Genomic DNA, 21,623 nt, shown 5'->3' on the forward strand with positions numbered 1-21,623 from the left:
ATCGCCTGTTTCATCCACTGCGTTTCCGCAGGAGCTCTGAAACCGAACGTTGAATCTTAAATATGAGGAATGATTTTCTCTCCCAGGGATTTATTACCGAAACTCCACAGCCTGCCAGCATTAACCCGCGATCATTCACACAATTCACAGAGACTTGGACTTAAAGCTAATCTGCGATAACCTTGAAATGAAAACCGACAATGCTCAAAAGGTTTTTTTTAGAAAAAAAAAAAAAAAAAAAGCAAAGATATCTTGAATGAAAAACCTTTAGGCTACTCGAATGAGGCTGGAGAAGATGGTCTGATCGGAGTACATCTGTCTGCCCCTCAGCACAGATATGGTATAAGACCAGAGCTATAAAGTTAAATTAAAGGTGGAACAGTCGAGGGTAATATCGGCAAACATACTGAAACCCGGTGTTGCGTCTCCTTCCAAGCCTCTGCAGCTCCACACACACGCAGCAACCCGCACAATAAACACACCTTTTCCCTCCGAGGGCTGACAGCGCATTGGAGCTCCATGCCGGGGCCTAGTGTGTTTATTCAAGTCAGCAAGTCAAGTTTGCTCCAACAGCGATCAAACAGAGCCGTACTCCACTGGAGGAAGGGGAAGCCTCTCTCTCTCAGTCTCTCAAAAAAACAAAACAAAAAACCCCCCACTAAAATACGATAGAGCCACAATAAGCCTCCTGGATGTCCACAGACGGACCACGGCGGCTCCTTTTTTGCAGCCTAATGATGAGAAATAATCCTCCACCCTCCAAATGCGCCGGACGAGATGGAACTACTGAGCAGCCCGCTCGCAGGCCGCACATGTTTTATTCATTACCGGGTGTACAAATAAAGCACTTACAAGGTGCATGTACACTAATTTTACAATCAGCAAACTCTTAATCATGCACCTAGCGTGGTAATCAGCTTCACGCACTGCTGCTCTTGTAAAACCATCGCTAATTGATGCAAATTGAGAGCGGCGCTTTACAGGAAACAGCCCCTTTTCCGGAGAAAGAGGGAGTTTAAACGATCCCGTCCCTGCCCTCGCTGCAAAAGGAGCGCACCGACTCGTCTGCACACCGCAAACTAACATCTGCGACTCCCATATGGATCTAGAGTCGCGGCTGGATTTCTATTTTAATGAATTCACCATTTACTAAAGCGAGAAGCGACTAATCGCTGTCACTTATGTCACAGCTAAGGTTGGAAAAATAAGACTCATGGGAGTTGATCATTATGAATGACAACCCTGAGTAAGCTGTTTGTCATCCTTGACACTTTATATATATATATATATATATATATATATATATTGATCGCTATCTATACATGTTATTGGTAAACCGTCCTGGATCATGGATTGATACAGTGTGATGTAGAATTTTTGGCAACAAAGGATGTGAATGTCCAATATCAAAGGCTGTTGTTTTTCCAAAACCAGAATAATAATAGTTGCAGTCAGACCTTTGTCCACTAGTGGAGACTGGCTGAGCATGAAGAGAAGTATTATGAATGGAGATGCCACCTTACAGTGTTAAATACAGTATAACGTGCCACCTAACTCCATCTATCAAAAATGGCGACAAGAAAGTGGGAACGACGGCACAGATTAGTTGGGTTCTGCATATTTTTGCGAAAGCTGTGAGACGCTCACATCAACCGCCATCATATCCTCTGTGCACCCCTCCCACCCTTGGCTTGCACGATCGCTGCCGGCTTTCTCACTTCTGTCAGCATGTAGTTACATCTCTGTTGTGGCAGTGATCCCTCTTTGTCACTCGCCTTGGACTGACGGTGAGTACACGGGCTCCTGTGAGTGCTCCCCTGTGGCAGCCCCGCCACCTGCTCCAGTGTTTAACAGATGTGACGGCGCACCGGGGCTGATCTCGGCCGTTATTAAAAACACGCGGTGTCAGGCTCCGGCGGCCGCGCTCGCTGGCTGGTGATCCCTGCTTTGTCTCTGTGTGCCGTCTGTGTCAGGCCTCATTACAGGGACAGAGACGTGGGGCCGAGCGAGCCATCTTTGCCGGTTCTCCCTCTCTGTTGACTGCTTTGATGACGGGGGTCTTTTGACAGCGGGGGCAGAAGGATTGAGGGGATGAAGGGGTCGTCTTGTTCAAATATTTCCATCTCATTTTTCTCTCTGCCTGGTCCAGAGGGTGTCACACTGAGACCATCTGGCGCTACGACAACTTGGCTTTTTGAGCTGAGCGTGACATCTTTGCTGCCTTCAATCAGAAAAAAAACTGGCTAATTAGGCAGCGGCACATGGAAAGTGTCGGACAGGAATTCTTCCAGCGGGCTCATTTGTAAACTTCCATTTTTCAGCAGATCAATCGTTTTTTGTTTTTTTTTTGGGTTTTAGATGCCGTTCCTCTGCGGGGAACAGAGAGAGGGAAAAAAAAAAAACGACAGAGGGAGAGACGGATACAGAGAGACATAAGAAAGCGAGGGACTAAGCAGACAAACAATAGTCCAGATCAGTTCAGCGCGGATCAGAGCCTCAATAGCCAGCTTGTGCTAAAGCTCTAATTAAGCTCTGGGTCTTGTAAGAGCCGCAGCACGGCGCCACAGCCATTACAGGGTGCTTCTGGAGAGATTTAGAGCCCGAGGACTGTCAAACAGAGTTTCCAAGGCCTCTACCTTGAAGTCCCTGACAAAAGCAGCTGAGCTTACTTCTCCACATGGTGCTTACCTTTCGCTTTGAAGAAAGGAGCGAGGGGCTTCGCCGATGTCAGGAGGGTCAAGTTTAAAAGGGAGCACCGAGCCCGCCGCAGCTCAGGCCTTTTAATGATCCAAACGAAAAAAAAGGGAAAACGCTTATCTAAAACGACCATGTCGGCAGCGTCTAACAGACCGTAACCATGTTTGACTCGCAGGGCATCTCGATCGACAATCGGCGGCGTAAACAAACATTTGCCTAAGTGCAATTCCTTTGAGGAAATGGCGTGTGCCGATACCGACGCTCTTCATTAATCCTATCCAAACAGACTGCTAACGTTAGCGAGCGTTTCTGCTCCCGCCAGGACTGATAGAGCGCCTTCAGGTACAAAAAACGACACGCAGTCTGTTGACTCTTATAAAACAGTGTAAAAACCGTATTTTTCATGCTTTCATCATGGGAGTTGGAACTAAGGTGTTTAATGAACTGGAAAGATTTCAAGTGTTCATGGATTATGAAGTCCTCGGAGAGATGACGGGGAGAACACAGTGGGCGCTGTGCCAGGCTCGCTGATCAAGAGGATCTGCCTGCATTATCAGCAAGGAGAAGAAAAGACCTCCCAGAATCCCCCCAGAGGTACAAGCTCGAGACGTGCCCACACAGACTTCATTTACCACCATCGACTGTGCCAGGGAAAGGCAGAGCACCACGAAAACTCCTACCGTTGATGCAGGGAAAAGGTTTGCAGTATGTGCGAGTCCTGTGGTACGATGCCCTCATCGAGAACCAGCGCTTATGTTTACATTATGAGCCGTTTCTGTCACAGCAAGATTCAAGGCTAGTTTCAAGTACATGGGGATGGGTCCAAGCCCCGACCTACCACTCTATCCCAACATCCTAACAAGAATTAGTTAGGACACCCTAGTCCTAGGTGTAAACTCTTAAATCTTAGGGGTAGGACTAACTGGTAGGGGCAAGGGGTGTACTGGTATTGGGAAACTGTTGAGCCTACACAACTCAAACAAGCCCTTAACCGTAACTGACTATGCCCATTGTTACAAAAAGGCAGCACTGCGTTTAGTTGACTTCTGACTTCAAACATTGTCTTTTCATTGTCGTTTTATCAGGTATTTTGCACACACATCACTTTAATGCCATTTGTAAAACTTACAGAAAATACAAATGTGCTACAGTTTCACAACCAACCGTAAAACTCAAATACCCAAGGTTAATGCGGGCAAAATGAGCCTGAACCCTGCCTTCATTAACAATTGATAGTAGTTGTAGGTTATGACTGCACTTTCTAGGTGGACGTATGTAATGATTACACAAACAAAGCGTTGATCATTGTGGTATAGTTGGCCAAAGGCCATGAAAACTTCACATTTCTCAATCTGGGTGAACAGACACACTGTTAAGCCCCCCGGTTATTATTATTGCTGCAATTAGTCACTCTTTGAGTTAAAGAGAAATAATTACAAGGTGTGGCCTTGGACGTTTATCAAGTTTAAAACTGATCAGGATTCTGCTTTGAAGTCTTGCAAGTCTTCGTTTTGGCAACTCCAGTCTGACTCAACTCCAAGTCAACAGTCTGCAGCTCCGCCTGATGATGAGTGCCAGAAATAAAAGATATACAAATTAGAGCCGCGCCTTTCTCTACGTGACTGACAAGAGGAAAACCCTCATATAACTTTTCTATAAGATAGAAAGACAGGAAAGCGCAGCTACAGTGATCTGTCAATGTATCGACCGATAGAAAGACAGAAGCGTCTCTCAATCTAAACAATGAAAACAAAAGAAGTGGTCTGATGATGAGAAGCAGCGTGGGATCATGGGAGTTGTTGTCTTCGATGGTAACAAGAACAACGTTTCTGAGGTGAATAACAGTACACATTTCACTGGGTTCTTTGAAGCATTTGGGATAATTTAGGTAGACCACACAGCAACCTATATGAGAAAGCTCTTGTTTTCAGACTTTTTAAAATTGTCTACATTATATGCTCCAGCAATCCCGTCTCAGTTTCATGCCAATTTAATCTTGGTAGATTTCGGTTTCAGACTGTTGGACAGGGCGAGACATTTGAGGAAATCAACTTGGGCTCTGAAAAACTGTAATGGACATATTTCAATTGGCTCTGACATTTCATACACAAAACGATCAATCAATTAAGGGGCAGAACAGTCAGCTGATGAATCGATGATAAAAACCGTTGCAGAAAAGGTTTTACAAAGTTTAAACCTGGCAAATTTGAAAAGAAAAAGTGCCCCAGCCGGATTCCTCTCATCACCATTATCAAGCTTTACAACAGCATATAGACTGACAGTGCTCCACAAACCATCTGTGTTATCTCCGCTGTCATGCGGGGCAGCCGATTGGCTTGTCTGAGGGAAGCGAAATGACAAATGACTTGTCATGTTCAACCCGACGCGCTGATGTAGTCCGCGCGGCCTCAGCCGCAGACGGACTGACTGACGACAGTAAAGACTGCTGCGAGACGAACAGAAGTAGTTGAGCGACCTGCCAATCCGGGGTAAGTGACAGGCGAGATGACACGGTGACCGACGAGACAACGGAACAAAAGAAATGACAGCTCTCTTCCACACACCGTGTTTTTGCTGTTATTAGCGGCCGGTTGGGGGTAGAGGAGCGGAGGGCTTTCTGACCCCAATATCAGCACCCGTAATCCATTTATTATGCCACTGCATAACACCCATCCTTTGACGGAGGCGAAAAACCTTTTAGTCTTTTTCTTTTTTTTTTTTTTATTATTCCACAAACAGACCTGATCAAAGCGGAACTATTTGCAGGCACAATGTCTATCTCCGCCTGACGGGAGGGAGCTGTTTTTTAGGAGAGAATAATGAGCGAGATCCACAGAGAGCTCGATCATTACGTTCATTTAAACCAGCCACAAGCCACTCGGCACCCTGCGCAGTAAATGGAGATGTAATTTGGCGTGATAGGAGGGTAACACTTGGCTGAGGTCCATTATGGATGAAAAGGGGGAGAGGGAAAAAAAAAAAAAGAAGCAGATTTGAGTGTGGTAAAGAAACCACAGCCTCAAAGACGTCGCACACTGTCTGCTGTCAGTGTTTTCACCCATTAGGGCCGGCCCGGCACTTGAATGCAAACACTCTCACATGAATAAACCAGCCCTCTCTGAGTGTGTTGTCTCAATTAAAGTTGACACCGCAAGCAAAGGGCTGGAAAGAACAGAGGATGGCAACCGCAGGTTCTCTTCTGGGGAACCACATGCCAGTCACAGAGCACATTAGAGGGAATAAATGTACGAGTTTCATTCCGACTTCAGCGCGAAACGTGTACAATCGAATGGTTCTGGGAACAGAGCTGGAGTAGGTGGGTTCACTACGAGTTCATCTGGGGGCAGAGAAGGTTCAGGCAGAGAGGTGGAAAGGTGTTCGGAAATTTTGACCTGATTTCTGGGGAAAACTGGCTGAAGTTAAAGTTGCATTTGATCACTGTCAAACTCTCAATCAGTCGGGGTTTACTCGTCTTTTTGCGGGATAAATGCAACACGCAAAGTCACATATCCTGAACAGAAAATTTAATTCAAGTGCAGAGGGGAACCAATGATCATTTTTCCATGTATCTGTACTTTTTTTTCTCCTAATTATGAAATAGCGAAAATGCCAATTAAAGTCTTTTACTGGGTTTATTCAGTTAGTCCAAAATCAAAATATACTCAATTACCGATGATGTCAAACGAAGAAAAGTAGTTATTCTTTCAGAGGCTCAAACCTGAGAATGTTCAGTGAACCTAATCGATGAATTGCTTCAGCGCCGGTCAGCAGGACTCGCCAAAGAGACACTTAAAGGAAAGAATGACAAAACCTGTTGTGTTATTGTTCCTGTGCAAACATTCCCCATCTGTGTTAATGGAGCATCTACAATGCTCCTGCTCTACTTTCTTTGGTGGAAAAGAAAAAAGAAAAAAAAAAAAAAGAAGAAAAATGTGCAAAACAAGCACCCGGGTGTTAAATATAAACTTTAGCGAAAGTCAAACGGGGGTTGAAGCCGGAAAAGCTCCGACTCAGCATTCGGTTGACAATGAGGAGGTGGGCAGCGATCGGCGCACACACTAGCAGACGCATTGAGAGAGCTGTCGCCTCTTCATCACCCCCTCCTTTAAAGCACTGCGCGCCACCTCTCGCTGACCCCGGCCGCCAGAGTTCAGCCTGCTCAGCTGCGATGGCCGGCAACAACTCCACTCCACTCCACTCCACTCCGCCTCACACCAAACTGCTCCCACTCAGCCGCTGACCCCAGAGACAGGTCAGAAAACACTCAATGAAAGCCCCGACTGTGTTGCCAAAACAGCTAAAAAAGTACAAGAAAACAACTCAAACAGAGTCTCGGGGGAACTCCTCCGGAGGCTCGGTCACAGTACCTGGCGGACTTCGTAGAGTAGTTTATACTGCTCCTCAGGCTTCTGCAGGGTACAGAGGCTGCATCCCATGGTGGAGGAGATCACACCATCCAGGCTCTCCCCTCCAGCCACCCAGGCAGGAGGAGAAGAAGCAGCAGATATCTTCTTCTCTCTGAACTGACTCCCTCTCTCCGCTCTGTGTCTTTTTTTTTTTCTTTTTTCCGCCCCCCGACTTTGGGCTGACAGGATTGACTTCCCCCCAGCTTGTGGCTGTATCTCTCTGCGCTCAGCCTCGTCTCTCCCTCGCACACTCCCCCCTCTCCCTCCTCCACGCCTCACATGCTCCCTCCCCTTCTCCGGCGCTCTCTCTCTCTCTCTCAGCCCGCTGCTGAGCTCACGGAGGGCTGGGTGCCAGAGCCCGGCTATATACACCCCCTCATGTTTATTAAGCAGGCGCTCATTGATTATTCACGAGTAGGGGGGGGGGGTTTCTCTTCGGTGGTTTACCAAAAAAGCGGCTGACGCCGTGCGAGATGAAGTCCTCTTAATTAATAAGCGTCATTGGACCCATTGTGCAGCAACAAGCCGAGCGACAGGAAAGGCTTTTCATTTCATGACGGGACTAATATGTTCCTCTCGAGGGGTCCCACAAGCCTGTTTGTTAACAGTTCCAGACTTTTAATTTCAAGTCCAAAGAGTGACAAGGAGACGCTCATCTGTGACAACGGATTAAAGCCTTCCATATTTGTGACTCGCGCATTCCAAAGCCGTGCGACGCGGCTCTGTTACGGCGTACCCTTTTCCGCGTCCCAGTTAAATTAGCACTCGGTGACCTCGGCTACACTAATCCAGCAGAAAGAGACACTGAGCATTCTTTCCTCGTTTGTTTCCCTCCAAACACACAAGCGCAGAGGCAGGGAAAACAAACAAAACCGGATAAATGTTTATGCTGGCCTTCTCTCCAGTGCAGCTAGACAAACTTTACCCGGCGGAGCATCTAATGCGCAATGTACAGTGCAGATCTCGAGGTCCTTCGCGCTGTCGGACAAAACGGGTACGTAACCGCATAAGCCAGACCTGGCATCTGTCCCGCTGTGCTTGTGCCACCAAAGATAAAATGTCCGTTAGGGACAAGGAGGGCAAACAAATGCTGTCGCTACTCAAGATCCGTTGGTTTGTAGGGGTGCAACTGACAATTATGTTCATCAAAATGAGCATGAAAAACACACATAGCGAAGTCCAATAGTCCAAAGTGACATCTTGAAATCGCTTCTTTTTGTCCAAACAACGGTCCAAAACCCAAAGACGCTTCATGAACTCTCATAAATGACAACGAAAAGCAGCAAATCCTCACATTAAGAGAGCTGGAACCAAGAAATGTTTGAGATTCTTGAATGAAAAGTGACTGAAATTATCAACTGGTTTTGATACTGGAAAACACTTCACAGTTCTACAGACAGAAACGAGATGCGACGCAGGTTGCAGATTTTGCCCCTACGATGCGTTTGTTTGCTTCCCCCCATGGTTCGATCTCGCTGTGAAATACGAAGGGATTGCTTCAATTAAGTCCACGGTGCTAAGCCACATACCTGGCTAGATTTCACGGCAGGAGGGGGGGATGGTCCTGTGGGAGAAGCCCTGACTGCTGGTGATAGTGGTATTTCCTACTGCCAGATGCGTCCACTGATCCCTATCTATCAGCACTTCCACGGCTCCGGCGCTTTTCCCGAGACAGCCGCATTATTAGTGAGGGCTCGGAGGTTTGCAGTCAAATGTCAAGCAAATTCTATGTAAATTTCTTTTAAATGCCACCGAAAAAACAAAATGTGAAGCCCGAAGGTGGAATTAAACTCAAAGCCGAGCAAAATGAAAAATGCCCCATGATGTCAAATAATGTTGGTCATGTTTCAGAGAAGTTGATGGTCCGATATTCTAGAGCCCGCCCAGTAGTTGATATTTGGGGCCGGTGCTGATATCAAAGTGCAAGCAATTCCAAAAAACAATATTTCAGCCCACATGCACACATTTTTGGCAAAAAAACCCCAAAATGTGGTTATCAAACACTTGTGACAAAGATATCTATGAGGCAAACTTTTTTGCATTAAAACACTGGGAATTTTAATAACTATTAATTATCATTTTTTGCAGAATAATCATAATAATCAACCTTTTTCAGTCATTTGGCATACCGGCAGAGCGATGCATCGCTTGGGCTCTACTATACTCCACAGTGTGAGCAGCACTTGCGGCAGACTCATAATTCACAATTTTTTGCCTTCAACATCATTTTGGTATATGAACTGCCACACGTAATTTATGTATTGGCAAAAACACCTCTGCCTCGAGCAAAGTTCTTTCTTTTTTTTTTTTTTTTTTTTCAAAGAATTGTATCAGAATTTTCCATTTCTATTCAGCTTCCCTAATTTCTAATTTACATAAAAATATTTGGATGGGAATGCGGCTAATGAGATTTCACTTTTTCCATTTAATCTCCGTGTTTGAATTCTGTCCAAGAGCTATTAACCGAAGGCTGTCCTCGAATAAATTCACATGTTTTGTTTTTTTTTTCCCATAAACTGAACCACACACAATACTGGACAATCTTAAAAGAAAAAAAAGAAAAAAAAGAAAACCCTAAAACAAAATCCTTGAGGCGGAAGAAGTGCTGGCGACAAAAAGTTGCCTCGGGCAAACTTTTCAGATATCTATGTGAACCTAGCAATCATTCATAATTACTGCGGGCTTTGCTTGTCTGGGTGCTGGGCTCAAACTTTCATCCAGTGTAGCATGAAAACTAATTCTACGCTCACATTAGCTGTGCCATTGTGCCTGGGGCTGGGATCAGTGGAGAGTTTGAGCCGGCGCTCTTGCTCGCCTAATCTTTCTTTCACACTGAGATTATCCCATTCACAAAGTCAAAACGCAGACAGAGCTCCGATATGAACAGCCGCACTAAAGGTTATGGCAGCTGTTGCGGCCAAAATATGCGTATTAATTCATAAACGGCGGCAGTGAAACGTGGAGCGGGGAAGTCAACTGAGGACCTGTTCAACCACGAGCAGTCTGCACACTGTCCGTCAATGTGTTCAGAGATTTAATTTTGCCGGTGCTGATTAAATTTCTTGCCCTCGCCGGTGACAAAACCTGTCTCCTCCGTCCCTGCGGTGTGGTTTGATCCGCGGGCTCTCACACACTTCAGCTTTTATTCATTACTGGTCTCGACGACGACGCAGTGTCAGAGGTTCCCATCTCGGCGGGAGCGAGACCAAACGATAATAACGTCATGCGGTTTGCTATAACAAACATCAACATTTGGCATCGTTTCTTGTAGAGGAGAGGCTAGAGGTTACCACATCTCCCTCCAATTAGCAATGTGCTGCTCGGGTCCTGTGCATTTGATCCATGCTTGGATGGATCATTCATATTCATAGAGGCTGCCTGGTGTTGTTTCTGCGTCCCACTGGGCCCAGTTTAAGAGTCATGGTTTTAACTAGAGTCACATTGGGGATCAGGCGCAGCCATCTCCATCCCTGTTCGGTTTATAACTCTCCAACACGTCCCCCCCCCCACCTCTGAGCTTTTGACGCTCCTCACATAGCTTAAAAAAAACCCAGACAATTTCGCCTAAAGAACATGAGTGTACAAGCTGCAATTAATAGCTTAATTTATATTATTTGTAAGTACTTCGAATTGCTTGCTTTTCCCAACTAACATTCCAAATATATCAAATACACAATGGCATCAAATACAGAACAATGCATATCGTCACATTTAAAGCAACATTATGTAGAAATTAGATTTTTTTTTTTGGGTCAATTGGCGCCCCCTACAGTTTCTAAGTGCAACACCACTGTCGTAAATACAAACCCCAGGTCAAATGTAATGTAGGTGCTGACTACAAACACAACTCATTAGGTAACAACAATGTTATGTGCTGTGAACGTGTTGCTCTGTGATCCTACCATCTCACTGAAGTTTCACAGGGGAGAAACAAGTGATGGGGGGGGCGGAGTGGTTGACCAAGAGACACCATCCACCCTATTGCACTGTACCATCGGAAGTTGCAACCGGCAACTGTTGTGCATCAATAATTGATAAATGGCTTAAATGACAAAAAGGATCGTTTTGAATACGAAGCACGAGTTAGCAGTTAGCATAGCTTAGCATAAAACAAGGAGAAACCGATATCCACACACCAGCATCCCTTACGATCACTAGTCATCATGTATCAATCATCATATTCTAACTTACTAATGTAGTTCAGTTATGTCACGTACATCACATAAGGGAAGTTACGTAGGTATGTTCGTAACAAAAGTTGTACATTTTTTTACTCAAACCCCAATGTTTCCTAAACTGAACCCGACTGTACGATGGAGGTCTGCTACAGAGCTACACTAAACAGAGTTGTCACGCATCATACAAGGATGCGAACATAAGTCTGTGTGTTCCAATGTACATTTAACCCAGGGCTAGTAACAGTGCAGTGTGACTCCTGAGGTCAACCCTGGGTTAACAATATCTGTGTAAAAAAAAAAAAAAAGGTGCTAAGGTATTCCAGGGTCAACTCTTGTCCCAGGGCTGAGAGCGTGCAGAGTGAAAAGCCTTTATACAATCATTACAGTCTTTGTTCTTGGTCTCTCCCAAACCCCAGCTTAACTTGTAAATATTTAATGCAACAAAATGTAACTTCTTGGAGAGAGATAGTGGATTGTTGAAAACGCACTCCCAGGTCGTCAAATACCGATGCTTTCGGTTGGTGTCTGACCCCAGCTGCCAGCCCCAAAGTGTTTGGTTTAATACTTGTACATGCCCAACCAGAGAAACATAATTTCAATCCTATATACTACACGTCCTGACCATACATATGACAACAAAACCGAGTCTGATTTTTGACTCACTGCCTTTAGTCTACACGATGGCCTCGCTGCAGAGCCGCTGATATTAAGGTAACCTGACCTCCACATTTCAGCCTGCTGCGTGGCAAAACGCCAAGCCATTTATCTCTCCATCGTGGGAAGCCAGATCTCAGTGATCAGAGCGCCGGGGAGGGGATTTTAAAAAAAGGCGACCTTAGCGAGGGTGCGGAGGCAACGTCTGCAGAGGGGTGACAACGTGGCAACATGTGAAGAAACAGGACACCGATGGCTGATGGTGATAACGGGAGGAAAAAGTATGATGTCCGCGTCCTCTCGCACGGCTCTAATGCACTGTCCAGACGGCAGGATGAGGGGAGGAAGGATGGAGGAGGGGTGGAAGATGTGGAACGATAGAGTGACGGGGAAAAGTAAATTGGCTACATATTGAAAATCCATGAGGAGAACGTCGTGGTGTGGCTTGTTTCTTGTATAAAGTGTCATTGTTCTGCATCAGCAGCGGCCGAATTAACGTCACTTTCTGTCAACTTACTTGAGGTCGGGTGAAAAAATGAGGACTTTCCACTGTCCTCAACCGCTCTCACTTTTGTTGGGTGAAACCACAAATGCTGAATAACATAAACAGGAGGATGCTGAAATTTCCCTTTTTGCCCGACGTGACTGAATGGACGGTCTGAAGTGGAACGCTGCTCAGACGAAGTGCAGAGCTTTCTATGAAAGGGTTTATAAGTTGCGACTGATGGAACTAATGTTTTTTTTCCTTCCACTTTTTAATAGGGTCTGCAGCATAAACAGAAGCAAGGAAATAAGAACCACGGGTTTCACACTCGCAAAATAAGCCAGCAGCGGCGGTTTATGAGTCATGTAATTCTCAATGCTGAAGCAGCCCTGTGGAGTGTTCTCGTAAACACAGTTTTTGTTTACGTCCATCACTGAGGACTAACAAATGTGTGCGTTGAACATCCGAGGTGCGTTAAATACATTTTTCTTCCTTATGAAACGGAACTGCGCAACTCCTTTTGTTCACCGTCGTTCCATTGTTTACTTGCGAAAAGTCGTCTTCCCTTGTTGAATTCCCTGCACTTGTTGAATACATTTATCGGCCTGAAAATGGGTTATTTATATAATTGGCTCCCGGACAATAAGGAAATGGCAGCCAACAGATGTAGCCAATGTTACAAATTCAAATCGCTTTCATTGACCAAACAAGAGCAGCGTGAACACAGTCCAGCACAGTGGGTGGCACCTTTAAAGTCGACCTGATTTGATATTTTCAACATCCATATCGAGAAACCCTCGGTATTGAAGTGTTCAGAGGTTCAGAAGTTTTTTTGGTTTTTTTTCCACGCTGTATCTGGTGACTGTCAGTATATTTAGCCTGGACGGCCATACATTTGGCTTACAAAGCCAAGGCAGATAAAACTTACATCACTTGGACCACTGTAGACGTGTCAAGCATAACTTTATCTTAGGTGGAAAAAAAATCAAATTAAATCTGGGGGCCCTAATTAAATCCACTGATTTTACTCATGAAGATTAGTTGTATGATGGGAAATTAAGGATCCAGCATATTCTTGGAGCTTGACCCACACTTGAGATCACAAGTCAAAAAATGTTGACCTCTTCTGCTTCGATTTTGATCGGCCAGTTTTTAGTTTTCACACTTTGTGCAAGTGTGAAATCCCTAGGAGACTCCTATCATTGAGGAGCAAGCAAAAATTAGGAAAAAGCCAAAGCGAGTGTCGTGGCGGAGCAGGAAAAAAAACCAGTCAAACCAAACATATTAACGTAATCATTTAAGAATTATTAGAAAGCTGTAATTGGCAAAGTTCTTTCTAAAACACAAGTTTTCTCGGGCGACAGTCAACAGGTTCAGTCCACAATACAAGGAGATCAGAAGTTGACTTTGGACACAGCTCAGTCTCCTCTGAGCACTGATATCAGCCCCTCCGATCTGCAGAGGATATGAAAGGAGGGCTACAATGCCGTGCTAATGGAGATACCAGATGAGCCAACAGGAGCGGCGTGAGGGAGTGAGAGCTAACACAGGGGATGTTAAAAGAAGGTGTGAAGACGACACACACACACACAAACACACACACACACACACACACACACACACACACACACACACACACAAACACAGGAGACGGAGACTCACACACAGAACCCACAGAGGAGGGAAAAGGGGGGAGAAACAGAAACTAAACGTGTGGAGGAGTTTAATGAGTCTCCAGTTCCTCTCAACTGTACCGCTGGGGCCTGTGGCGCACGAGTGTATGTGGATGCGAGCAAGCGTGTGTGTGTGTATGCGTGTGTGCGCGCGTGTGTGTATCCACCTCTGAAACACTGGGCTGTGCATAATTTATCAGACAGCTGTCAGCTTTGTACTCCTATTTACTCTGCGAGCCAGATCCTGTGCCAACAGGGAGCCCGGCCAGCAGGAATGACAGCCACCGAAACAGTTTAATTGGAGACTCAAACAACTAATAATGCCATTACTATCACTTCAGTGTAATTACTTAAGTATGAAGGGATGTTAACAAGACTGGTAAGCAAAAATGCTCTGGTAATACCCTTTTCATGCTCAAATCCTTGACGCACGACACCGGGCTTTTTTTGCGATTTAGATTTTTTGGCTTTTTTTTTGTGCGAACAGAACATGTAAATCTGCAATCTGGTTTCCTCTTTCCAAGCTCCTCGAGGCTGTTTTCCTATTATCATCAACCTGACAGTAAAATGCACATAATTTTGCCCTGGGCTGAATGAAATCATCTGCATTTTTTTGGAGCTCGGAAAGAACAGCTCCGGGCGTTTGTTGTGGTGCGGTCACCGAGGTGTTGTACACAAACGTCACGGCACAAAAGCAATTATCAGTTTTTTTTGTGTGTGTTCATCGGAGCGGAACCTCTCTTCCCTGCGCCAACTTTTTGGGAATATCTCCCACTTCTCGAAAAGAAAAAGAAAAAATCTGCCAGGTTCTTCAAATGAACACAATCATCACCCACAAAGGACTAAGTAATCAGCTTTCTGGCTTTTAAAAAGAGCCAGTAATGGTTCCAAGTGGGTGCAGGCACGGGCAGGATGAGCTTTAGCGTAAATTAATTGGTGTTGGTGGAGAGAGAAACGCGCTTGGAGCGATTCTCTTGGCCTGGTCTTCGGCTAACTGTGCTACAACCCGCCACCACCCATGAGAGACCTGTACTTAGCTCCATTATAAAGCTAGCCTAACCTTTGCTACTATAAAAGCGACTCCACTACCGTGTGATGGCGAGGTATGATGAAATACTATTTACAGCTAATTATCCAAATGCCACGACATTCCAGCAGAAGGTAACTCATGGCGCTTGTCAACACGGTTATTAGGCGGGATATTAAAAGGAGTTCATATTTCATCCCCCCCCCCCCATCTCCCGCACTGAGAGCAGGCCTCGATGATGTGACTCCCCCTCTGAGGCTCTCCGTAGGGTGCTGCCAACTCTGGAGTCCACACAGAGCTCCTGTCACCGGCTAATTCCCAGAGCCTTCATCACTCCTGGCTGCTCCAGTGTGTTGGCAGCCAAAGTCACCGACGAAGGCCTCCAGCTAGGAGAGTGAGGAAGCGTGAGTGGACACACTGCAGGAACAGTGGGCAGAGGTTTCAGACTGGTGTTCGACAATCAAACCAGCACTTTGTTTGAAGCATACTGAGCCCCTGATGTTTCACCTCAGTGTTTCCATAACCAGGATCACCCTTTGATATATTTTTTTAATATTTTACAAACCAGGACACTTTGGAATTTAGACAAATCACTGTGTAGGTGTTTGCTCTGCCATGATTAGGGTTCCGGTGTACAAGCCTTAACCAGTTTGATTTCGTGCCAAACGACTGAACCGGCATTTGTAATGTCAGGCGGAGTGAGAACTAGTGTCATGTGGCTAGTTAGCAGGAGCCTGGGGATAGCCAATTAGCTCAGCTCCACAGGTGGTGCGGCGCTTATGTCTCGTTACGAAAGCCCAAAACTTGAGAGTTGTACACCCAGTGCCAGTATACTTCTTAGACTGCAGTCGACAAGAGAGAACTCTGATCAGTGGTACGCCATTTTTGTAGCAGTTTGCAGCCTCGTTTTGATCCACCGCTCCTGTTTTCCCGCGTTATGTTGTCAATTCAAACCAACACTTCCGGTCTCCGTTTCAAATTAAAAGCACTCTAGCGCTTCAGTGGACAGAAACCGAAACAGTTTGACTCAGCTGTGGTCTTATCTTATTTAATATTTAAATGTTTAACATTAGAGGAAGACAAGTTGAGTTGAACTGTAGTTGTGGGAAATGAAATCATGAAGGGTTGCAGTTGCCCTGATGGACTGTAGTGCTGCTACACTCTCATTCATGGGCTCTAAGTATGTTCCTCAAGGAGTGACTGGGCTCTGGTGCAACATCTCGTTATTAAAATTTGGTATTTAAAAATCAACTCAACCCTAGCTAGGATCTTTTTACATGTACTAAATCTTATACTGTACATGGACAACTTAATCATGTTGCATCTACCAATTCTTCTACTTTCTGAAAAAAGCCGCTCGTACAGTGCACATTTAGTTCTTCTAGCTGCTTCCACTTCCCCCTGAATTACATCTTCTCCCCATGCAACACCTTTGCCTAATTGAAGGCCATTGACAGCACTGCTTGCACTTCAGAAGGAACCTGGGACTTGTTATCAACTCCCAAGCAGGGCTGACATTTAGGGTTCCTACATTTTGAAGTCAGAAAATAACTGGAAATGGAAATAATAGTAGACCTGTTGAAAATGTCCACACGTTTCGGTAGAATTGGTTTCTTGAAAAGACGGAATATGTCAACCTGGTTGAGTGAAAGGTCCTGAAGACTGAGTTATAGCCAAAGGTCCATGTTCAGCACTCAGTCTCATTACATTACAGCGCTTTTCCAAATGAAACGCTCTGACTGAGAGCTGAGGTCATTGAAAGGTAAGTGACTGACATGTTGACAGGTTGACATCGCTCAAATGTCCCAGATGGATAAACAGGTTTAACTGCACAAAGTCGTCTGGGATATATGAGCCCACCAGCCTGGAGGTGGAAATGTAATTTTTTTTTTTTTATATTTTACACACATTCACATTTTTAGCACTCCAAGAAAATTTTATGAAATTGCAACCAATGATAACTGGATGTCTTGACCAGTCGGTAAATCTCTTTGCTACATGACTCTGGCTCTTTAATCACGCTGACGCAGTGACCTAAGAGGCATTATGGGCAGTAAGGACCAATTCACAGTCTCCCTGTTGTTTCTGCTGAGCCAGCCAGTGCTTTCAAAGGCAGATGTCCACTCCTCGTCAAATGGGTCAGGCTCCAGTGGCTGCCAGATGACACTTATTCTCAACATCACTTTGACTGATAGTTTCCACTTCGGAGATGGAGGTAATCGACCAGATGTAGGAGCTTTGAGCCATCTTACAATTCTTCATGTTCCCTTGGCAGGGAAAAATGGTTCTGGCCATTTTATTTCTGGACCTTTTTAATATTATATTATTTAGATTATATTTCCCAATCAATGACAAAGGTAAATCCAGATATTGGAAGCCTCCAACTTTAATATAATAGCTGGTGACATTATGCGTCAGACGAGCACTGTCTCTTTCACTACTCCAGGATTTTTAAGAGGTGTGAAATGACAAGCTGTACACTGGATATTATCATTAACTGAGGAATCCCACAGGGTACCTGAGACAATCTTGTTTGATGATGAAGGCTGACCTTTTGGATTACACAAACTGCAAAATTCATTTTCTCTGTCCCTGGCACTTTGAAAGTTAAAATGTCTTTGAGCAGCACACTGAGCACAGATATGGTGAATTCATCTTATCTGTCCTTGCTCTCTATCCTTTATCCGATCCGTACAGCCTTGGGGGTTGGGGCTTTTAAAGATTATGTATTGCAAGTTGGCATTGTTCTGATTGAAAAAAAAGCTCTAACTGGTTTAAGAATGAAAGGGTCTGCCATATTTCCTAAACTACATTAAAGGATGGACACATTTTCAGTGCAGTGTATGACATTTCAGAACTACTGCTGGATGCAGAACATCATTGTCAAATCACTATTTTTACTACAAATTTGCACCCAGTAAGTGTGTATATTTGAATCAAGTAGTAGTTTGATTGTTGCATTATGCAAACAGTCATGAGTAGTCTGTAATGAATTGGATTCCACCATTAATTTCGACTCGGATGCTTCCCCTGACACATCTGCTCATGACAATACAAACTAGGTTTGTCCAAACTAAATTCAATTATCAACTCCCAGGAAATTCAAGTGTGTGCAATGGCCCCATTCTTCACCACTGATCCAATGACGACCCAGAACAGTGAGGCTTTTAACAGAGGAAATGCTAATGCCATTAGCCAGAATGGAAAATTAATTTGTGACATATGTCAATATCTGTACAGAACCTGTGCAAAGTGGTTGTTAGAGTGCAAATAGAAGCATTTAGTGTGCTAATGTGTTATTTAGCAAGTGTCGTAATGCTACTCAAAGCATGACAACAGCTGTGGAGTAAATCAGTGGTATAAATCTCGGTTGTTCATGCTGTTGGTTTCCTGTTAATTTTCCAGGTAGTCGGTGGTATCATAGCCATTATCAGACTTCTCAGTGGATCATAATATAGACATTTCTAGCATGTGCATCTTTCCAAATGAAAGACATTATAGGCTGCAATTATGTTGTCACATGTCTGCCATCACAACAACAGAATACTAATGTCAATATGAGCCGCTGGTTGAAATCATTTCATTCCCCATCCAGCCGCTGGGCTCGGTGCACTTCACATCGAGCTGGGAACTAGAAAGTGGCCCCATAGTGCAGGTTTCTCCTTTGATGCTCGGAGCATCATTAACCCGAATATAATTTCTTGAGCACCATTTCCACGAACGCATCATCGGAAGGAGTGTGTTTGATTGAAAATAACAAGAACTGAGAATTCAGCCTCCCATTCAATTCCAAATGGAACAGGAGAAAAACGGAGGCATGCTTTTAAGGAACCCAAGCCTGTAATTTCCATCTCATACCAACTTCATTTGCGCTGAAGTACCCCCGCAAATGCTGCCTTTACTGCGCACAATGCTCTGGTGATGCTAAGAGGACCCAGTCCATTAAGAGATGCAGAGGAAAGAACCATCTTGTCTGTCTCAAGAGCAGCACAGGAGCAAGGGGAAAGAGATACTAACCAACAGCAGACAGAGGGGAATGGTGGACGGAGGGAGCAGGGACCGGAGAAAGGAGGGAGAAAAGGTAATGATAGAAAGAAGGCTGTGGTTTAATGAGGAGACAGTGATTTTTAGGAGCGAGCGGGGGGTGGTGGTTTGATCTTTGACCTCTCAGATCCCTCGGTGCGTGTGACAGGCCTGAGTTCAGACAGCGGATTAAGGTAATCAAGGGTAGTAATGAGAACAGAGCACACATTCATGAGCCAGGACACCCTCTGAAAGCAACAATTATGTACCGAGCCCCCCACCTCCTTCTCCCGAGTGTCTGTACCTAGACATCATCTTTGCCTGTGGTGGTGGTTTACTTCGTGACAGAAGGGGGCCACTGCAGACAGATATAGATGTGTGAAATACTGCCCAAGGATAACCCCATCCCCCAATTAATGGAATACCTAGCCTTTGTCCCACTTTACGAGGATACGTGTCTTTTAGCTGGTACAGGGGACACTTCAGTCCAACAGGATTTGACAGGTATGGATTAACGGAAAGTGGATATTCAAGAAACAAGAATGACCTGTTTGCGTGGGGTGAAGCTATGATGTCGTGCTGAAACGAAAAATCATTAATTGCAGCTCAACAGGCCGTTAGGGTTAACAGTTTTGATAACAAATTGATCATATGTGTAATTCAATAAGCCATGATGTTTCGGCATTCTCTGTTTGCATATATATATATATATATATATATATATATATATATATATATATATATATAATCTTTTTGATATCTCCAAAGGCTGGAGACTGATGTTAAAATCCATTCCCCATGTTTTTTTCTCTCATGTCTCATGTCTACCTTTTAGACAACTGGCATGGACAAATCACAAGACAATAGACAACTCTGTCTTGAACATAATGTCTTGGGAAAATGAATTCTGATTGGGAATCTGGCACCTGCCTCCATTTTTATCTGCTCTCACATCTCCATTGAAGATGGTAAGTGAATAAACTCATGTTTTGTCCTTTGTTGTTGGCAGTTTTACTCTCAGGAAAACGGAAAGGGATCCAGTTGTCTTTACGCGACTGGGACTAACAATATACTGCTTGGACATTTACGTTAATGTACACCATGAGTTTGGTTGAAGACGGTTAAAATTTTTCTCTCTTAACCCTCTTCAACCAAACTCATGGTGGAAAATAACGTAAAAGCAGACAACAAAGTGTGAAGCAAAGCATGTTCGACAGTAACTGACCTTTTTTGCTCAGGAAAAAAATCGACCCAGTGACACAAACATTTGCTTGGACCCGTGTCTTCAGTTTGGTGAAGTTTCTGATTGGGGGTTTTACAAGTAAGGAAATAGTACAAAGAAATGAAGTATCTCAAATAATCCAACATAACCAACATTACAAAGAGAGAGCAGCTGGACTTTGGAGCCCCTTTTGAAATCCTTCCACTCAGTACAGTAGCATGAAGAAGAGGCACAACGACCTTTCTGTGTCCCAGCAGACACCCTGACAAGGCCAAGAGTGAGGAGGCACCTTAAAAGGCTACGCTCTGTCTGCTGCAGACTGGCGGAACATGACTTCATTTTGAGGTCGGCACAATCACTTCAATCGCTTCAAAAATCCTGGCTCGGGTCTTAACACCTATAAAAGGGGACATTTAAGTCTTCATAATGAGGATGCCACATGCCGATATCATCTTTCACAGGCTCCATTTTACGGGTGCTCCCGTCGGATGGAGTCACGTTCACTGGTGCACATCCCTGCCTTTTTTTAATCACATGTTTTCAATTACTCTGTGAGTGCACAGGGCCCAACTTGTGCCGTAATTCAATAAGGACACAAAGAGGCAGGTCAAGCGGGTGGGACAGTCGGGCATTGTCCCGGGACAGCTGAGTGACAGGGGACCTCAGAGCACACAGCGGTTACTTTGTACCTGTCAGTCAAACTGTGACACGAACAACCTGCTGGGGGACATGGGGGACACTTTGAGAGGCGAGCGAGGTGAGAGGTCCTCGATTCGCGGGGCAGTCCCCCGCCAGCAGGTGACTCCCGCTCTCGGCCCTTCAAAAACTTCACATAACAAAGAGGAACGCAGCAGCTGGCTACTGCAAGTCGAGCGTATGCAGATGTAATGGATGGACAGACCTACGGATCCTTGGAGACGCTCAGTGATGCTGCAAGAGCGACACTGGTTTCAGCAGCCAGACTTGAAGACAGACTAGGAACTAACAAAGCACGCTCAGAAAAAAAATTATGTTGTTTTTTTGTTCATAGGAATTTCCAAGGTGCTGTGAGAATTTGGCACCACACTTCTCGAGCCTTAATCGGCTGATTTAAATTACTTGTTAATTGTGGATACCTGCAAAAATCCTGGTAAGAAAGCCGAGACAAACTGAGGTGTTTTGAAGTCCAATAATGATAATTGCATTTTGACGAGATCGCACTAATACGGCTGTGTAAGGCTGCTACATTCTGCTCATTCGCTGCTAAATATGTTAACTGT

At 44.8% G+C, this 21,623-nt stretch overlaps 1 protein-coding gene across 3 annotated transcripts in view; it reads right to left on the reverse strand.

Annotated features, from left to right (window-relative positions):
- pdzrn3b (PDZ domain containing RING finger 3b) overlaps window positions 1-21,623 on the reverse strand; it is a 106,235-nt gene that overhangs the window by 14,820 nt on the left and 69,792 nt on the right. The window contains exon 1 of one of the 3 annotated variants that reach the window (XM_030421392.1): window positions 7,065-7,366. The exons of the other annotated variants lie outside the window; for them this stretch is intronic. Within the exon in view, the coding sequence (XP_030277252.1) occupies window positions 7,065-7,133 (69 nt within the window). The 5' untranslated portion in view covers window positions 7,134-7,366. Of the gene's footprint in view, window positions 1-7,064; window positions 7,367-21,623 lie in introns of those variants that run through there. 3 annotated transcript variants of the gene reach the window in all.

The sequence above is a fragment of the Sparus aurata genome, chromosome 6, assembly GCF_900880675.1.
Source record: "Sparus aurata chromosome 6, fSpaAur1.1, whole genome shotgun sequence".
Taxonomy (NCBI): Eukaryota; Metazoa; Chordata; class Actinopteri; order Spariformes; family Sparidae; genus Sparus; species Sparus aurata.